At 39.6% G+C, this 13,460-nt stretch overlaps 1 protein-coding gene across 1 annotated transcript in view; it reads left to right on the forward strand.

Moving 5' to 3' along the window:
• papss1 (3'-phosphoadenosine 5'-phosphosulfate synthase 1) overlaps positions 1-13,460 on the forward strand; it is a 47,631-nt gene that overhangs the window by 17,141 nt on the left and 17,030 nt on the right. The window contains exons 8-9 of the mRNA XM_043673962.1: positions 2,211-2,416; positions 3,504-3,639. Of these exons, the coding sequence (XP_043529897.1) occupies positions 2,211-2,416; positions 3,504-3,639 (342 nt within the window). The remainder of the gene's footprint in view (positions 1-2,210; positions 2,417-3,503; positions 3,640-13,460) is intronic.

The raw sequence follows: 13,460 nt of genomic DNA on the forward strand, positions 1-13,460 counted from the left end.
GACAAAATACAGGAATGGAGATGCCGGTGTTGGACTGGGGTGTACAACGTTAAAAATCACACAATACCAGGTTATAGTCCAACAGGTTTATTTGGAAGCACTAGCTTTCAGAGCGCTGCTCCTTCAGGTGGTTGTGTAGTATAAGATTGTAAGGCACAGAATTTATAGCAAAAGTTTACAGTGTGATGTAACTGAAATTATATATTGAAAAAGACCCGGATTGTCTGTTAAGTCTAAAAGCTGAGAGACTAAACAAACAATCTAGGTATTTTTCAATATATAATTTCAGTTACATCACACTGTAAACTTTTGCTATAAATTCTGTGTCTTACGATCTTATACTCCACACCACCTGATGAAGCAGTAGCACTTCGAAAGAAAACCTGTAGGACTATAACCTGGTTAACTTAGGACAAAATACACCTCCTAATAAGCCATAGTATCATCACACTGTCAAGATGCTTTTTAAACATTGCTTTTGTATCTGCTTCTACTACTTCCTCTGACAGTGCATTCCAAGCAATTACCACCATCTGTGCAAACAAAAATCCCAATATCTACTTTAAACTTTCCCCCTTTTACCTTAAACCTATGTCTCTTTATAATTGTCATTTCTACCTGGGAAAAGTACTCTGCAACTATCCATTCTATTTATTTTTCTTAAAATTTTATAAGTTTCTATCAGGTTACCTCTCAGCCTCGTAACGTTCAAATGGAAATCTCTCCACATAGCTGCAAACTAGACAATGTTGTGGTAAACATTTTCTGTACCCTCTCCAAAGCCTCCACATCTTTCTGGTAGTGTGGTGAACAAAACTATATGTAGCGTAACTAAACTTCTGTACAACTGAGGATAGAAACCAAATGAAATTTACGGTCAGAGACCTTTTATTATTTCCACCATTTGCGGTAGTTAACTTTTCTAGATATTTTCTAACCAACCTATTTAGAGGTTTTGTCACCCACCTCTGGAGCAGATTCCCTTTGAATATCTACAGTTTCCAACTTCTCTCCATTTAAGAAATACACATTTGTTTTTCCTACCAAAGTGGGTAATCTACATTTTTCTGACTGATTCTATCCTTATTTTACTGCATAAAAAGCAACCTGTACACAATATTCTCCAAAGTGCATTGCTGATTCCTTTGGCACATGGTATGCAAAAGTCTTCTCATTGTGCTTCCTTTCTGATCCCAACTGAGTTCCACATATTCTATGGATCATTGGTTTAAAGGCTGTCGCCATGTTTGCTTTGCTTGTCCACTGTATTAAAAAGCCAATATCAAAACTGAAAGTGTGAAGCTGTTTGATTGCCATGAAAACGCAGTTCGTTCACTAAGTCCATTAGGAAATCTGTTATCCTTACCTGACGTGGTCTATATTTAACTCCAGAATGGTTTGCTCTTAACTGCCCTCAGAGGTAACCAAACAAGCTCTCTAATTTGAATCAAAGCCAGAATATTTAGCGGTACATGCCAACCTCGCCAGCAATGGTAACATCTTGCAAATGAGTCAGATTTAGACTTCATGTTCTGAATCGTTGAGTTCAAAGTGAAACTGAGTGTTAACACTCAGTGGGATTGCACTTTCCAGGTGACGTCTAAACTTTTCATTGCTTCCTATTTTCTTGTAAAGTTTGGTAAAGACTGATGTGCGGTTTCTTTTTGCCTTCAAAGCTCATGTGATTAATAATCAAAGTATGGTACAGGGTGACCCTTTACATAAAACATGATGGGGCTAATATTTGCCATCATGTTTGGAATGCTTCAGAAGAGTTTACAATAGCTCAGTAAACAGCCCCACAGCAGAGGTGATGCATCAGATCTTGTCCTTTTCACTCAGGTCCTAGAGGATGTTCCAGAATGCCATATATGACACATTAAATTCTGGTAATGGTGGTGATGAACATAGGCATCCCAACTCTAATCTCAGCAAAATTGCCAACTAGCTCACTCCCACAGAAGCTTGATTCTTTATAAACTCTTATTCTGGGATGGGAAACATACTTTCAATGGCTTTGTATTGATAGGGATGTGAAGTGGAAGGTATTGGTACACCCAATGCAGGAAGATCTTGTGAAGTAGACTAGCTATTTGAATTTTTCATTTTTTTTAGTTATGTCTATACCCAGCACAATCTCTCGTTTAAGGTGTAAATTATGTATAATTTCCTTTCATGCTCTTATTGCTGTTTTGCCTTGTGTATTGCAGGAGGTCTCATTAACTTGTCAGTGCCAATTGTGCTGACAGCAACAAATGAAGACAAAGAGCGACTGGATGGCTGCACTGCCTTTACTCTGGTGTATAATGGACAGCGCGTGGCTATCCTTCGCAATCCGGAATTCTACGAGCACAGGAAAGAGGAACGTTGTGCACGTCAGTGGGGAACAACTTGCAAAGAGCATCCTTACATTAAGGTTTTGCTGAAAACATCTTTTCCTTTAAGATCTGTGCGGCATTCATTTAGGACCTTAGATAGTGTAGAGGAGAGGGACCTTGGGGTTTAAAGTCTTTGACATTTGCCTCAATACAGACAGGTTGGTTAAAAAGGGCCTTTGGCACACTTGCCTTCATTGCTCAGTCCTTTTGAGTAGAAGAGTTGGGAAGTTGAATACTGTGTCCAGTTCTGGTCGCCCAGTTATAGGAAAGAGATTATTGAGCTGCAAATGGTTCAGAAAGATTTACCAGGATGATGTTTTTCCATAGCTCTGCCTGCTGATCAGCTGTGAGCCACTGATTTACTTTGAAATATCAGGGATTCTAATAACTCACTACAGATGTTCTTTATGGCCACCATACAGAGGAGTGTAGACCTACCTTTCCATGGACCTGATGTATGACAATGATTTGCTTTGTAGTTTCAGTAATCTTCGTTAATTTTCAAAGTTATTTTTCAATCACTTAGAAACATAACCATTTTCCCTTTGTTATTTTTGAAGGCATCCGTGCAGTTATCTGCAATAATTTTCAGCTGGCATTTCCTATATATTACTGAAGTTTTATTAGGGTGATGTACCAGTTTTCAGTTTTTTAAAATTATACAGCAAGTTGTAAATTTCTCAGTTAATGCTGGAAAACTTGGAAAACACAAGATCAACGGAGAACGAAACACAGTTACCACTTCAAATTTGAGACTGTCCAATAGAACATGCTAAAGGTGAACAGTTCACAAGCAGGCACAGAGCTGGGGACAAGGAATCAGGGAATGAAAAGGAGGACTGGAGGGATGGAGCTGATTGAATGACAGAAGTGATGGTGCCAAGCAAAAGGTGCTGATAATGAGAGAAACAAGTAATGTGCTCAGAGGCTGTGCCAGCATTGACATGAACCATCAACTCTTTTTGTCAACCCAAGTGCTACCTGAATTGCAAAATTTTAAACGTATCTTTCATTTTTATTTCATATTTTCAGCATCAGCTATGAGTTTTTTCACGTCCACTATCACCCATTGTTTATTTGAAGTGTAATGGTTTCTTTTGGCTCTGTACACTTATAACCTCACAGATGGTAATGCAGAGTGGCAGCTGGCTAGTAGGTGGAGACCTGCAAGTTCTTGATCGTATCTTTTGGAATGATGGCCTTGATCATTATCGGCTCACTCCACGGGAGCTAAAGCAGAAATTTAAGGCAATGAATGCCGGTGAGTAGAATTAACCACTGGCAATTTGACTGTAGAAATTGAGTTTACATTTTTTCAATGTTTCAGATTTGTGGGGCCTGTAATTACTTAGCATTGGTGTTCAGGGCAAAGTGCCAAATAGCCTTTCTATTTACTTCCAGATTTAGTGAGGAATGTGCGTCCTGAGAAGTAGACAGTTTCCAATTTTGATTCTTTAGGGCTAGCAACTAAGAGTGCCATTTAAGTTTGACAGAATCACCTGCAAACCCCATGATGTGTCTCTTTGTGGTTTTCTAGTTCTGCTAATCTTCGTTGCACAGATTCTGTAGTTTCAAGATCTTCTCCAGAATTTTGAGCACATAATATAGGCTGAAAAGTCCAGCTGCACTGAACTAACAGGCTGGTTGTCAAATTCAATCATTTTCCTTCTCATCCTGAACAGGTAACAAGTCAGAAAAAAAATTGGTTGGTGTTGCATAAGTTAGAAAGCTTCACTGTTTTCTGTAATTCTCCACTTCTTTCTTCACGACTCTCTAGAGTTGTTTCTACAGGAGTAAAGTTTATTGAAAAAATTATTTTATTGTCATGTAAGACTTGTAATTTAAGCAGGACAGAGCAGTCTTGTTTGATCAATAGCTATATCACTGATTCCTATCCTCCTCTTTCTGCATTGTGAACGTAGGAAATACTATTAAGATGAACTGCTGCAAATCGCCAAAATTAACTTCGACAGCATTTAAGTTTTGTGACAGAAGGGTTAATGTTGTGGGAAAATTACTTCCAAGTCACTTACCATCCTGATTTAGATGTAAATTTTGTTATTGTCACTAGGTCAGTATCCTAGAATTTCCTGTCTAACACTATTGATGGTGAACCAGGAACTGGAGGGTTGCACCCTTTCAAGCTAAAGGAATAATCTGGGTCTTAGTGCTTTAAGAACAAATATTTGAAGACTAGAGGCAAAACATTATGAAACTCCAATCAGCTGCATTCTGAATTGGTTCTCTACACAATGGCAACCTTTGACATTAGTGGTTCATTCTTACAATGGAGATCAGTGAATTCTCCACAAGGTGGAAGCAAAACTCAGTTAAGCCAAGGCTGTTTACGCATAATGTCTCAAAGCTAGATAAAGAATGTCTCTCAAATCACAACCAGAGACAATCTCCAACCATCTTTCAGCTGTATATTGCTGTTGTTATGCTCGTGTCTCATTGAAAATCAAATTCATCTTTGATTTTCCTTCCTCAGTGAATTTTTTCCTTTTGTAATCTCTCTCTTTCTCTTGATGCTCCTCCAGGCATGCAGTACTGAGCTTCTCTAAATCTTATACCAGACCACTAGATCCTCATATTGGAATCATTGATTATCTGTTCGATTGCAGCAGCTATTCTAAAGAATGTAAAGCAATAGTTAGTGTTGTTTATTATGGTATACAAACAAAATGTTGTGAAGACCCAACAAAACTCCTAGTATTTATTGAGGGAGAGACACCCCAATTAAATGTTTCAGTTCTGTAACCTGTCACCGGAACAGGTATTAGAGTTTAAATTGTTTGTGATATTTTGGGTGGGTAAACATACGTGGCAATGAGGAATTACTTTCTCTTGATTTTACTGCCTATCACTCCTCAGTGCTACTTTATTCTTTGTTGTTTCAGGGACACTGAGTTCTCAGTGTTCTCACATGAATTTGTTGCTCAAATTTGCATCTTTTTGACCATGACTTTGTAAGAGCATATCCACAGATTTATTAATTCCAACTGACCCATTGAGAGATGACTGAGTTTCGAACCAGCAAAGTCCTAAAGCACATTACTGCAGGTGGTGAAGGAACTAGCAAGAAGAAATAATCTGTTTGACTTCACCCTCATTGTTGTATCTATTGCATTTGATTATTGCGCAGTCTTGCAGAGAGAAAGTCCTATTTTTACATTGAGGATAACTTCCATTGTGTTGTGTGGCACCACTGTGCACAATGGGACAGCCTTTGAACAAATCCAGCAACCTGAAGCTGGATATTCATGAGGTATTATTTGACCACGATCTAAGACCTCGTAGCTTGGAATATCCACCACTCTACCCGTTAATGTCAAGCTGGGAGATCAGTTATGGTTCAATGAAGAATGCAGAAGGATCAAACAGTGGAAGTAGCATACAACAGAAAAGGCTGAGCGATCCCACAGCCAATAAATCAGATCCAAGCCCTGCAGTCCCTGTAGATCTAGTGTGAATACTGGTGGACAATTAAACAACTCATTGGAGGTGAGTCCAGCACGTCAGTGCAAAAGATAAAGCTGAAGCACCTGCATCCACCTTCAGCCAGAAGAACTGAGTGGATGACCGGTCGTGACCACCTCCAGAGGTACCCAGTATAACGATGCCAGTCTTAAACCAATTCGATTCATATAATGTGATATCAAGAAAATTCTGATTGGTTACTGCTAAGACTATGGGCCTTGACAATATAGGCAATAATACTGAATACATATGTTCCATAACTTGTAGCACCCTAGCCAAGCTGCTCCAGTAGAGGTACAATATTAGCCGTGTGAAAGATTGCCCGGTTATAACTTGTGTACAAAAAGCAGGACAAATTCAACCCAGACAATTACCAACCTATTAGTCTATTCATATTCAACAACCAAGTCAAGTAGCAATTGCAAAGGACTTGCTCGCAAGCATTCGGTTTGGGTTTTGCCAGGACCATTTATATCTTGACCTCAATACAGCCTTGGTCCAAAAATGGACAAAAACGTAGATCAACAGGGGTGAGGTGAGATTGACTGTCCTTAACATTTACCTGAGTGTGGTCTCAAAGTGCTCTAGCACCAGTTCTAAATTAGACTCACTGGGAATTGGGGAAAAAAGCTCTCCATGGTTGGAATCCTAACTGACCAAAAAGAATGCAGTTGTGATTTTTGATAGTGAATCATCTCAGACCCAAGACATTACTGATTAGATATCATCTAATCAATCTGTCATGAGTCGTTACGACACACCTCTGGCATAGGTGGGACCTGAACCCAGGTCTCCTGTCCAGTAGAAGGGGCTCTACCACTGTGCCACCAGAATCTTCAGTTCCTTGGAGTAGATATTTTCTCATCAACCTGTTCAAAAATGTTATTTCCATCTTTGGAGTAGTTGGGACTTGAACTTTGGCTCAGAGGTAGGGATATGAGTAACGCACCACCATAACTTCAGAATAATGTACTAGGCTCAAAGTGCTTCTTGGATGATCCTTTCTGATTCAATGATCTTCTCTCCATCATAGGTTAAAAGTGACAATGTTCGCTGATGATTGCACAATTTTAGCACTATTTGGTAACAACTTAGATTTTTAAGCAAACCATGTATAGCAAGGTCCGGACAACATTCAGGCTTGGACTGATAAGTGGCTAGTAACATTCAAGTCATACAGTGCCAAGCGATGGCCAGCTCCAACAAGAGAGAATTGCGCCATCTCCAACAAGAGGGAATTGAACCATCACCTATTTGATCTCAATGTTGTTGTCATCACTGAATCCCTCACTATTGCCATTGATCAGGAGTTGTACTGGACTAAATACTGTGGCTGAAAAAGTTATCCCTCTTCTCTCACCTTAAACCTATTCCCTCTAGTTTTGGACTCACCCTGGGGAAAAGGTCTTGTCTATTCACCCTATCTATGTCCCTCATGATTTCATAAACCTCCATAAGGTGACCCCTTAGCATCTGACGCTTCAAGGAAAATAGCTCCAGCCTATTGAACCTCTCCCTATAGCTTAACTCCTCCCTTTCAAGTTTAACAACATACTTCTTATATTAGGGAGATCAGAATGATATGACTGCAGCCAATGGAGAAATTTCCTCAACTCCTATTGGGTTGTAGATATTCAAAGCTGCATTTGTTTTTAATGTGGCTTTTGTTGATGCAGTTTTATGCATTTTTCTCCTTAAGATGTTGGTGCGATGGGGGTTGGCTGGAATGACCTAGTTGTGGAAAGTCTCTTCAGCTAGGTAGGAAAATCAATATATGCAAATATCAATATAAATTTCATCTATAAACTATATAGGAGTCCTATATACTGCAATGGCTATATCAGCTTCACTCAGAGGTATGGCAGGTAATGTTAAAGGGGATGTTTGCACGTATATTTCTAGGTTTGAGAAACTTACAGTCACTAGTAAGATCAATAAGTCGTGGTGATTCCCTGTGATGATTTGATGCAAATTTTCATATTCTAGCTAGATCCAGATACCATGTAAATCATTTAATCTAGTTTTTAAAATACTTTTTGCTGTTTGACTCTGTTCCTGCTTGAACCCCCATCAATTAGATTATTTATATTGATTTCATTTTCTCTTTGAGGTGCAAGGACACTCAGCAACATTACCTTTTACTGAAATTTCAGTGAGCGCAGCTGTTTGCTGAATTTCTTTTAAGGACTTTGCAAAGAACTTTGATGTGACCACGTGCATTCTGAAAAATTGATTGGGTACTTGGCTTATGTTTGGCTGCCAGCATTCCTATTCAGAGCAAATTGATTTTGGAATTAAGAATCTGTTTCTCAGTAAGTCAAGTTATATAACTTTAGTGTTGCTGAAATTCTGAATTAAATAGACTATCCACCTGGTGACCATATGTAGTTATACAGATTCCTATTATTGATATTTGCATGACTGTAATATGTCAGGAGTGCTGATCATGTCATAAGTTATCTCTGTTAACATCTTCAATGTTTTTTTTCTATGTTTTAGTTTGTACTTTTCCATTTGCTTTGTTCTCAGCAGCAGTCACAATGAGCAGCAATAAGTGTCATTACTTGCTTTATGATGCTATTTGTGATTACGCCAACATTAATATGAAGATTTAAATATGTTTCTGACATAATTTATACTATTGACTGACACAGGGCAGTATGATGGCTTCAGTGCAAGTTTGCTGTGACAAAAGGTTCAAATTCAAAGTTGTGGATATAAAAAAGTGATTGGGAAGTTGATTGAAGCATAAATGGATTTGTGGGAAATGTTATGGGGAAGATTTTTGAAGTGAGAGATTGGCAGCAAGTAATGAGCTATATTCTTAATTGCATTTTTGAAGCAAGCGACACTGGCGAAAGATATGGTTGAAAATTGTGGATCAGTATAATTGATTCTAAGAAAACATCAAACTCGTTTGTGATTGGAGTTCAGAACATAGGAACATGACAAGCGCATTCTACCCAATCCTCTGTCAACAGTTTATGAAATCATGCTCATCTTTTGCTGTTATTCTAGCAAGCTTTTACATCTTGGATGTCTTGCATGATGTGATCTTCTGGCTGTGTACACCGAAGTAGAAAGAGGATTGTTCTCATAAGGAATTAGTTTAAGATGTGGCTGGACTTCTCTGGTATCTTTCAGTATGCCCAATAAGAAAGTGCAGAAGAATATTGTCTGAAGTAATATGAGAGTTAGGGTTTCCTAGTTTCGTGGTTGAGTCTAATCATAAATTTCAGGACTTTGTCTCAAAATGGACCATATCTTTAGATTCTTCAAAAATTGATCGTATCTTTAGATCCTTCGACTGCAACTTTTAAACCCACAATCACTTCCATCCAGAAGGATAAGGGCAGCAGATATGTGGGACCACCACCACCTGCAAGTTCTCCTCCAAGCCACTCACCATCCTGACTTGGAAGTATATTGCCGTTCCTTCAGTGCCACTGAGTCAGAATCCTGGAAAGCCCACCAGAAGATGATGTGTGTCAACCTACAGCATGTGGACTGCAGCGATTCAGAAGGCAATTCACCACCACTTTCTCAAGGGCCACTAGGGTTGGGCAATAAAAGCTAGTCAAGTGACAGCCACATCCCACAAGTGAATTTAAGAAAACACTTGAACTTGCTCACTGGGATTGGCCATGTTAAAAGACGTGGAGTAGCTGAGATAGTATGCTTTCAAGCATTGACTAAGTTATGAAATTGGTAGACAAGCAGGAGGCTGGAAGGACACAGCAAACCACGCAGCATGAGGAGGTGGAGAAGTCGACATCTTGGATGTCGCCCTTCTTCAGGACTCTGGGTGTGTTGAAGTCCTGAAGGAAGGTTACACCTAAAACGTCGACCTCTCCACCACCTGATGCTGCCTGGTTTGCTGTGTCCTTCCAGCCTCCTGCTTGTCTACCTTGGATTTCAGCATCTGCTGTTTTTTTTTTTGTCGCTAACCAAGTTATGAAATTGGCAGGTGCATGAAATTGTCAGACAGGTAAAGACCATCATGACTGCTTCACATTGCAATGATGACCATTAAAGCTTCAAGCAATCTGTGTTCAAGATGAATTTTGGGATTGAATGAGAAATTAGCTGCATTTTTTAGGCTGGGCGGAGAAGAGAAGAACTGAGTCGTGTGTCCAGGGATTAATTCTTTTGGAACTGTCACTCAGCATACTTTATTTAATTGACTTTAATTCAGAAACACAAGTTGGTCAGTGATTTCTGATGACAACTTAGAAAATGCAAAATGATTTGGACACAACATGCCAGTGAGTAAAACCATTGTAAGTCAAACTTAAGACAGACAAATGGAAATCACTATAGATAGGAATGGCAAATTAGTAAAACACAAACCCACGAATAATATAACAGTTCATGAAACAAAAGATAGGGCTTAGCTTTGTACCATACATCATAACTTTAGATTTAGATTACTTAGTGTGGAAACAGGCCCTTCAGCCCAACAAGTCCACACTGCCCCGCCGAAGCGCAACCCACCCATACCCCTACATTTACCCCTTACCTAACATTAGGAGCAATTTAGCATGGCCAATTCACATGACCTGCACATCTTTGTACTGTGGGAGGAAACCGGAGCACCCGGAGGAAACCCGCGCAGACACGGGGAGAATGTGCAAACTCCACACAGTCAGTCGCCTGAGGCGGGAATTGAACCCGGGTCTCTGGCGCTGTGAGGCAGCAGTGCTAACCACTGTGCCACCATGCTGCCCACTTTGAGACAGGCCAAAACAGTTCACAGCTGTTGAATTGCTTTTGAAATGCAGACCCTAGTTGGTAGGGAAACACCAGCCAATTTATGCAGTGACACACAAATGGTCAATATAATAAATGGCCAACACCCCTGCACAACATTTCAGACTGACCTAGAATATATAGTTATGTTTAGTAGCGAGGTAGGAAACATCATCTTCTCAACTCGTGTTGTGATGCAAACTGGCACTCAAGTAGCGCAAGTGCACCTGGCTAACGAATACTGACCAGTGATCATCAAAACCAATGAAGTATTGAATTATATTAGCTAGGAAGTACAAAACCTGTTCAGACTATGAATGCTGTACATCCCATACAGGACCTCTCGGCTTCGAGATAGGTCAAAAGAAACAATGGAATGCAGTCAGTATAAAGCAAGGCTGTCCGTTTAATAAAGTAAGGCAGCCTGACGCAATTCTGTCCAGCCACACAGAGGTTAAAGCTTCTTTGCTCCGTGGTGAAATTGCGCAATTATATTTGAAAATTAAACATTACTTATAGGTATTTTTAAAAGAGACAGCACAGCCTTAATTACAAGAAAAGACCAATCAAATGTAATAAGGTGATGTGATTGACAGTAGGCTAATCCAACGATATTTCCTGGGAAATGGTTCTTGTTTTATGTAGATCACCATCTCATGCTAGCCGTTCAAGTGATCAATTAATGGTTCATAATTCATTTTATGAAAACTCCATTGTTTGTCTTATCTTCTATTTCAGCTAATTCAGCAAAGCAGCAGTACAGGTTCACAAAGTCAAATTATAACTTGCAGCCATTTTGTTGTGTTATTTTAATTTGAATAGCCATTTTGTTGTTAATAAAAACCCTTCACATATTTATTGCTTCTGACAACAGCTAGGATCACAAATTTGAGTCCTTATCTCCCCGCTTTGGTCATTCTATGACCACATCATAAATGTGAGGGCATGGATTGAATTAATTCAATTCAATGGCAGCCAAAGACTGCCATACCACCTGTTCCTTCGAAAGGGGCAGGCAATGGTGCTTCCTCATCATCATCTAAGTGGAGAAGAGGCATTTTATGGGTGGCATCAATGATGTCAATTGAAGATAATACTTAACAATAATACACTTAACAATAGCAACACCAACAAAAAGACCAACTAAAATAATAGCAGTATATATAGCATATTGATTAACCATTTGGATGGGGGCAAGGCTTACCAGGGTTGCCCATAGCACGACTGGAATCAAACTGGCACACAACACCTTTACAGGGTGAAGACCATTTAGATTTGTTCTGTAAATGAACTGTTCAATTTCTTTGATGCAGTTGACCACTGCAATAGTCATTCTTGGTAACATTCAGTCTCTCTGCACACAAGGACATCTTCCTGGCATAGTTGGTACACAGTCTCTGTTTGCTCAGCATTGCACAGGTAAAATGTCCCTTCTTGTGCACCAATGCTGGCAATGGCAGGTCCACACAGCAGGGCAAGTTCGATCTTTATCACTGGCACCATGAGGCATTCACCTGCTAGGATCTCTTCAGGTGTTGTTGATATTTAGTTCTGGAGTTTTAAAAAATAAAGAGAAACTGCACTTCAAGGAAAAGAAATGTTTGAGCAATCATCTGTGACATTTGTTAAAAACATTCATCTGTCATGGACACAAGGTGCAAAACTTGACCTACTCTTGAGAAATAAGGTAGGGCAGGTGACTGAGGCATCAGCGGGGGAACACTTTGGGGCCAGCGACCATAATTCTATTAGTTTTAAAGTAGTGATGGAAAAGGATAGACAGATCTAAAAGTTGAAGTTCTAAATTGGAGGAAGGCTAATTTTGACAGTATTAGGCAAGAACTTGACAGTATTAGGCAAGAACTTTCAAAAGCTGATTGGGGGCAGATGTTCACAGGTAAAGGGATGACTAGAAAATGCGAAACCTTCAAAAATGAGATAACGAAAGTCCAGAGACAGTACATTCCTATTTGGGTGCAAGGAAAGGGTGGTAGGTGTAGAGAATGCTGATGACTAGAGAAATTGAGGTTTTAGTTAAGAAAAAGAAGGAAGCATATGTCAGGTATAGACAAGAGAAATTAAGAGAATCCTTAGAGTATAAAGATATTAGGAGTATACTTAAGAGGGAACTCAGGAGGGCAAAAAGAGGACATTAGATAGCTTTGTCAAATAGGGTTAAAGAGAATCCAAAGAGTATTTGGTAAGTACATTAAGGACAAATGGGTAACTAAGGAGAGAATAGGGCCCCTTAAAGATCAGCAAGACAGCCTATGTGTGGAGCCGCAGGAGATCGGGGAGATAATAAACGATTAATTTGCATCAGTGTTTACTGTAGAGAAGGACATGGAAGATATAGAATGTTGGGAAATAGATGGTGACATCTTGAAAAATGTCCATGTTATAGAAGAGGTGGTGCTGGATGTCTTAAAATGCATAAAAGTGGATAAATCCCCAGGACCTGATCAGGTGTACCCTGGAACTCTGTGGGAAGCTAGAGAAGTGATTGCTGGTTCCCTTGCTGAGATATTTGTATCATTGATAGTCACAGGTGAGGTGCCAAAAGACTGGAAGTTGGCTAACATGGTGCCACTGTTTAAGAAAGGTGGTAAGGAAAAGCCAGGGAACTATAGAATAGTGAGCCTGACCTCAGTGATGGGCAGGTTGTTGGAGGGAATCCTGAGGGACAGGATGTACATGTATTTGGAAATGCAAGGACTGATCAGAGATAGTCAGTATTGCTTTGTGTGTGGGAAATCATGTCTCACAAACTTGATTGAGTTTTTTGAAGAAGTAACAAAGAAGATTGATGAGGGCAGAATGGTGGACGTGATCTATATGAACTTCAGTTAGGCG

Source organism: Chiloscyllium plagiosum, chromosome 32, assembly GCF_004010195.1.
Source record: "Chiloscyllium plagiosum isolate BGI_BamShark_2017 chromosome 32, ASM401019v2, whole genome shotgun sequence".
In the NCBI taxonomy this organism is placed as follows: domain Eukaryota; kingdom Metazoa; phylum Chordata; class Chondrichthyes; order Orectolobiformes; family Hemiscylliidae; genus Chiloscyllium; species Chiloscyllium plagiosum.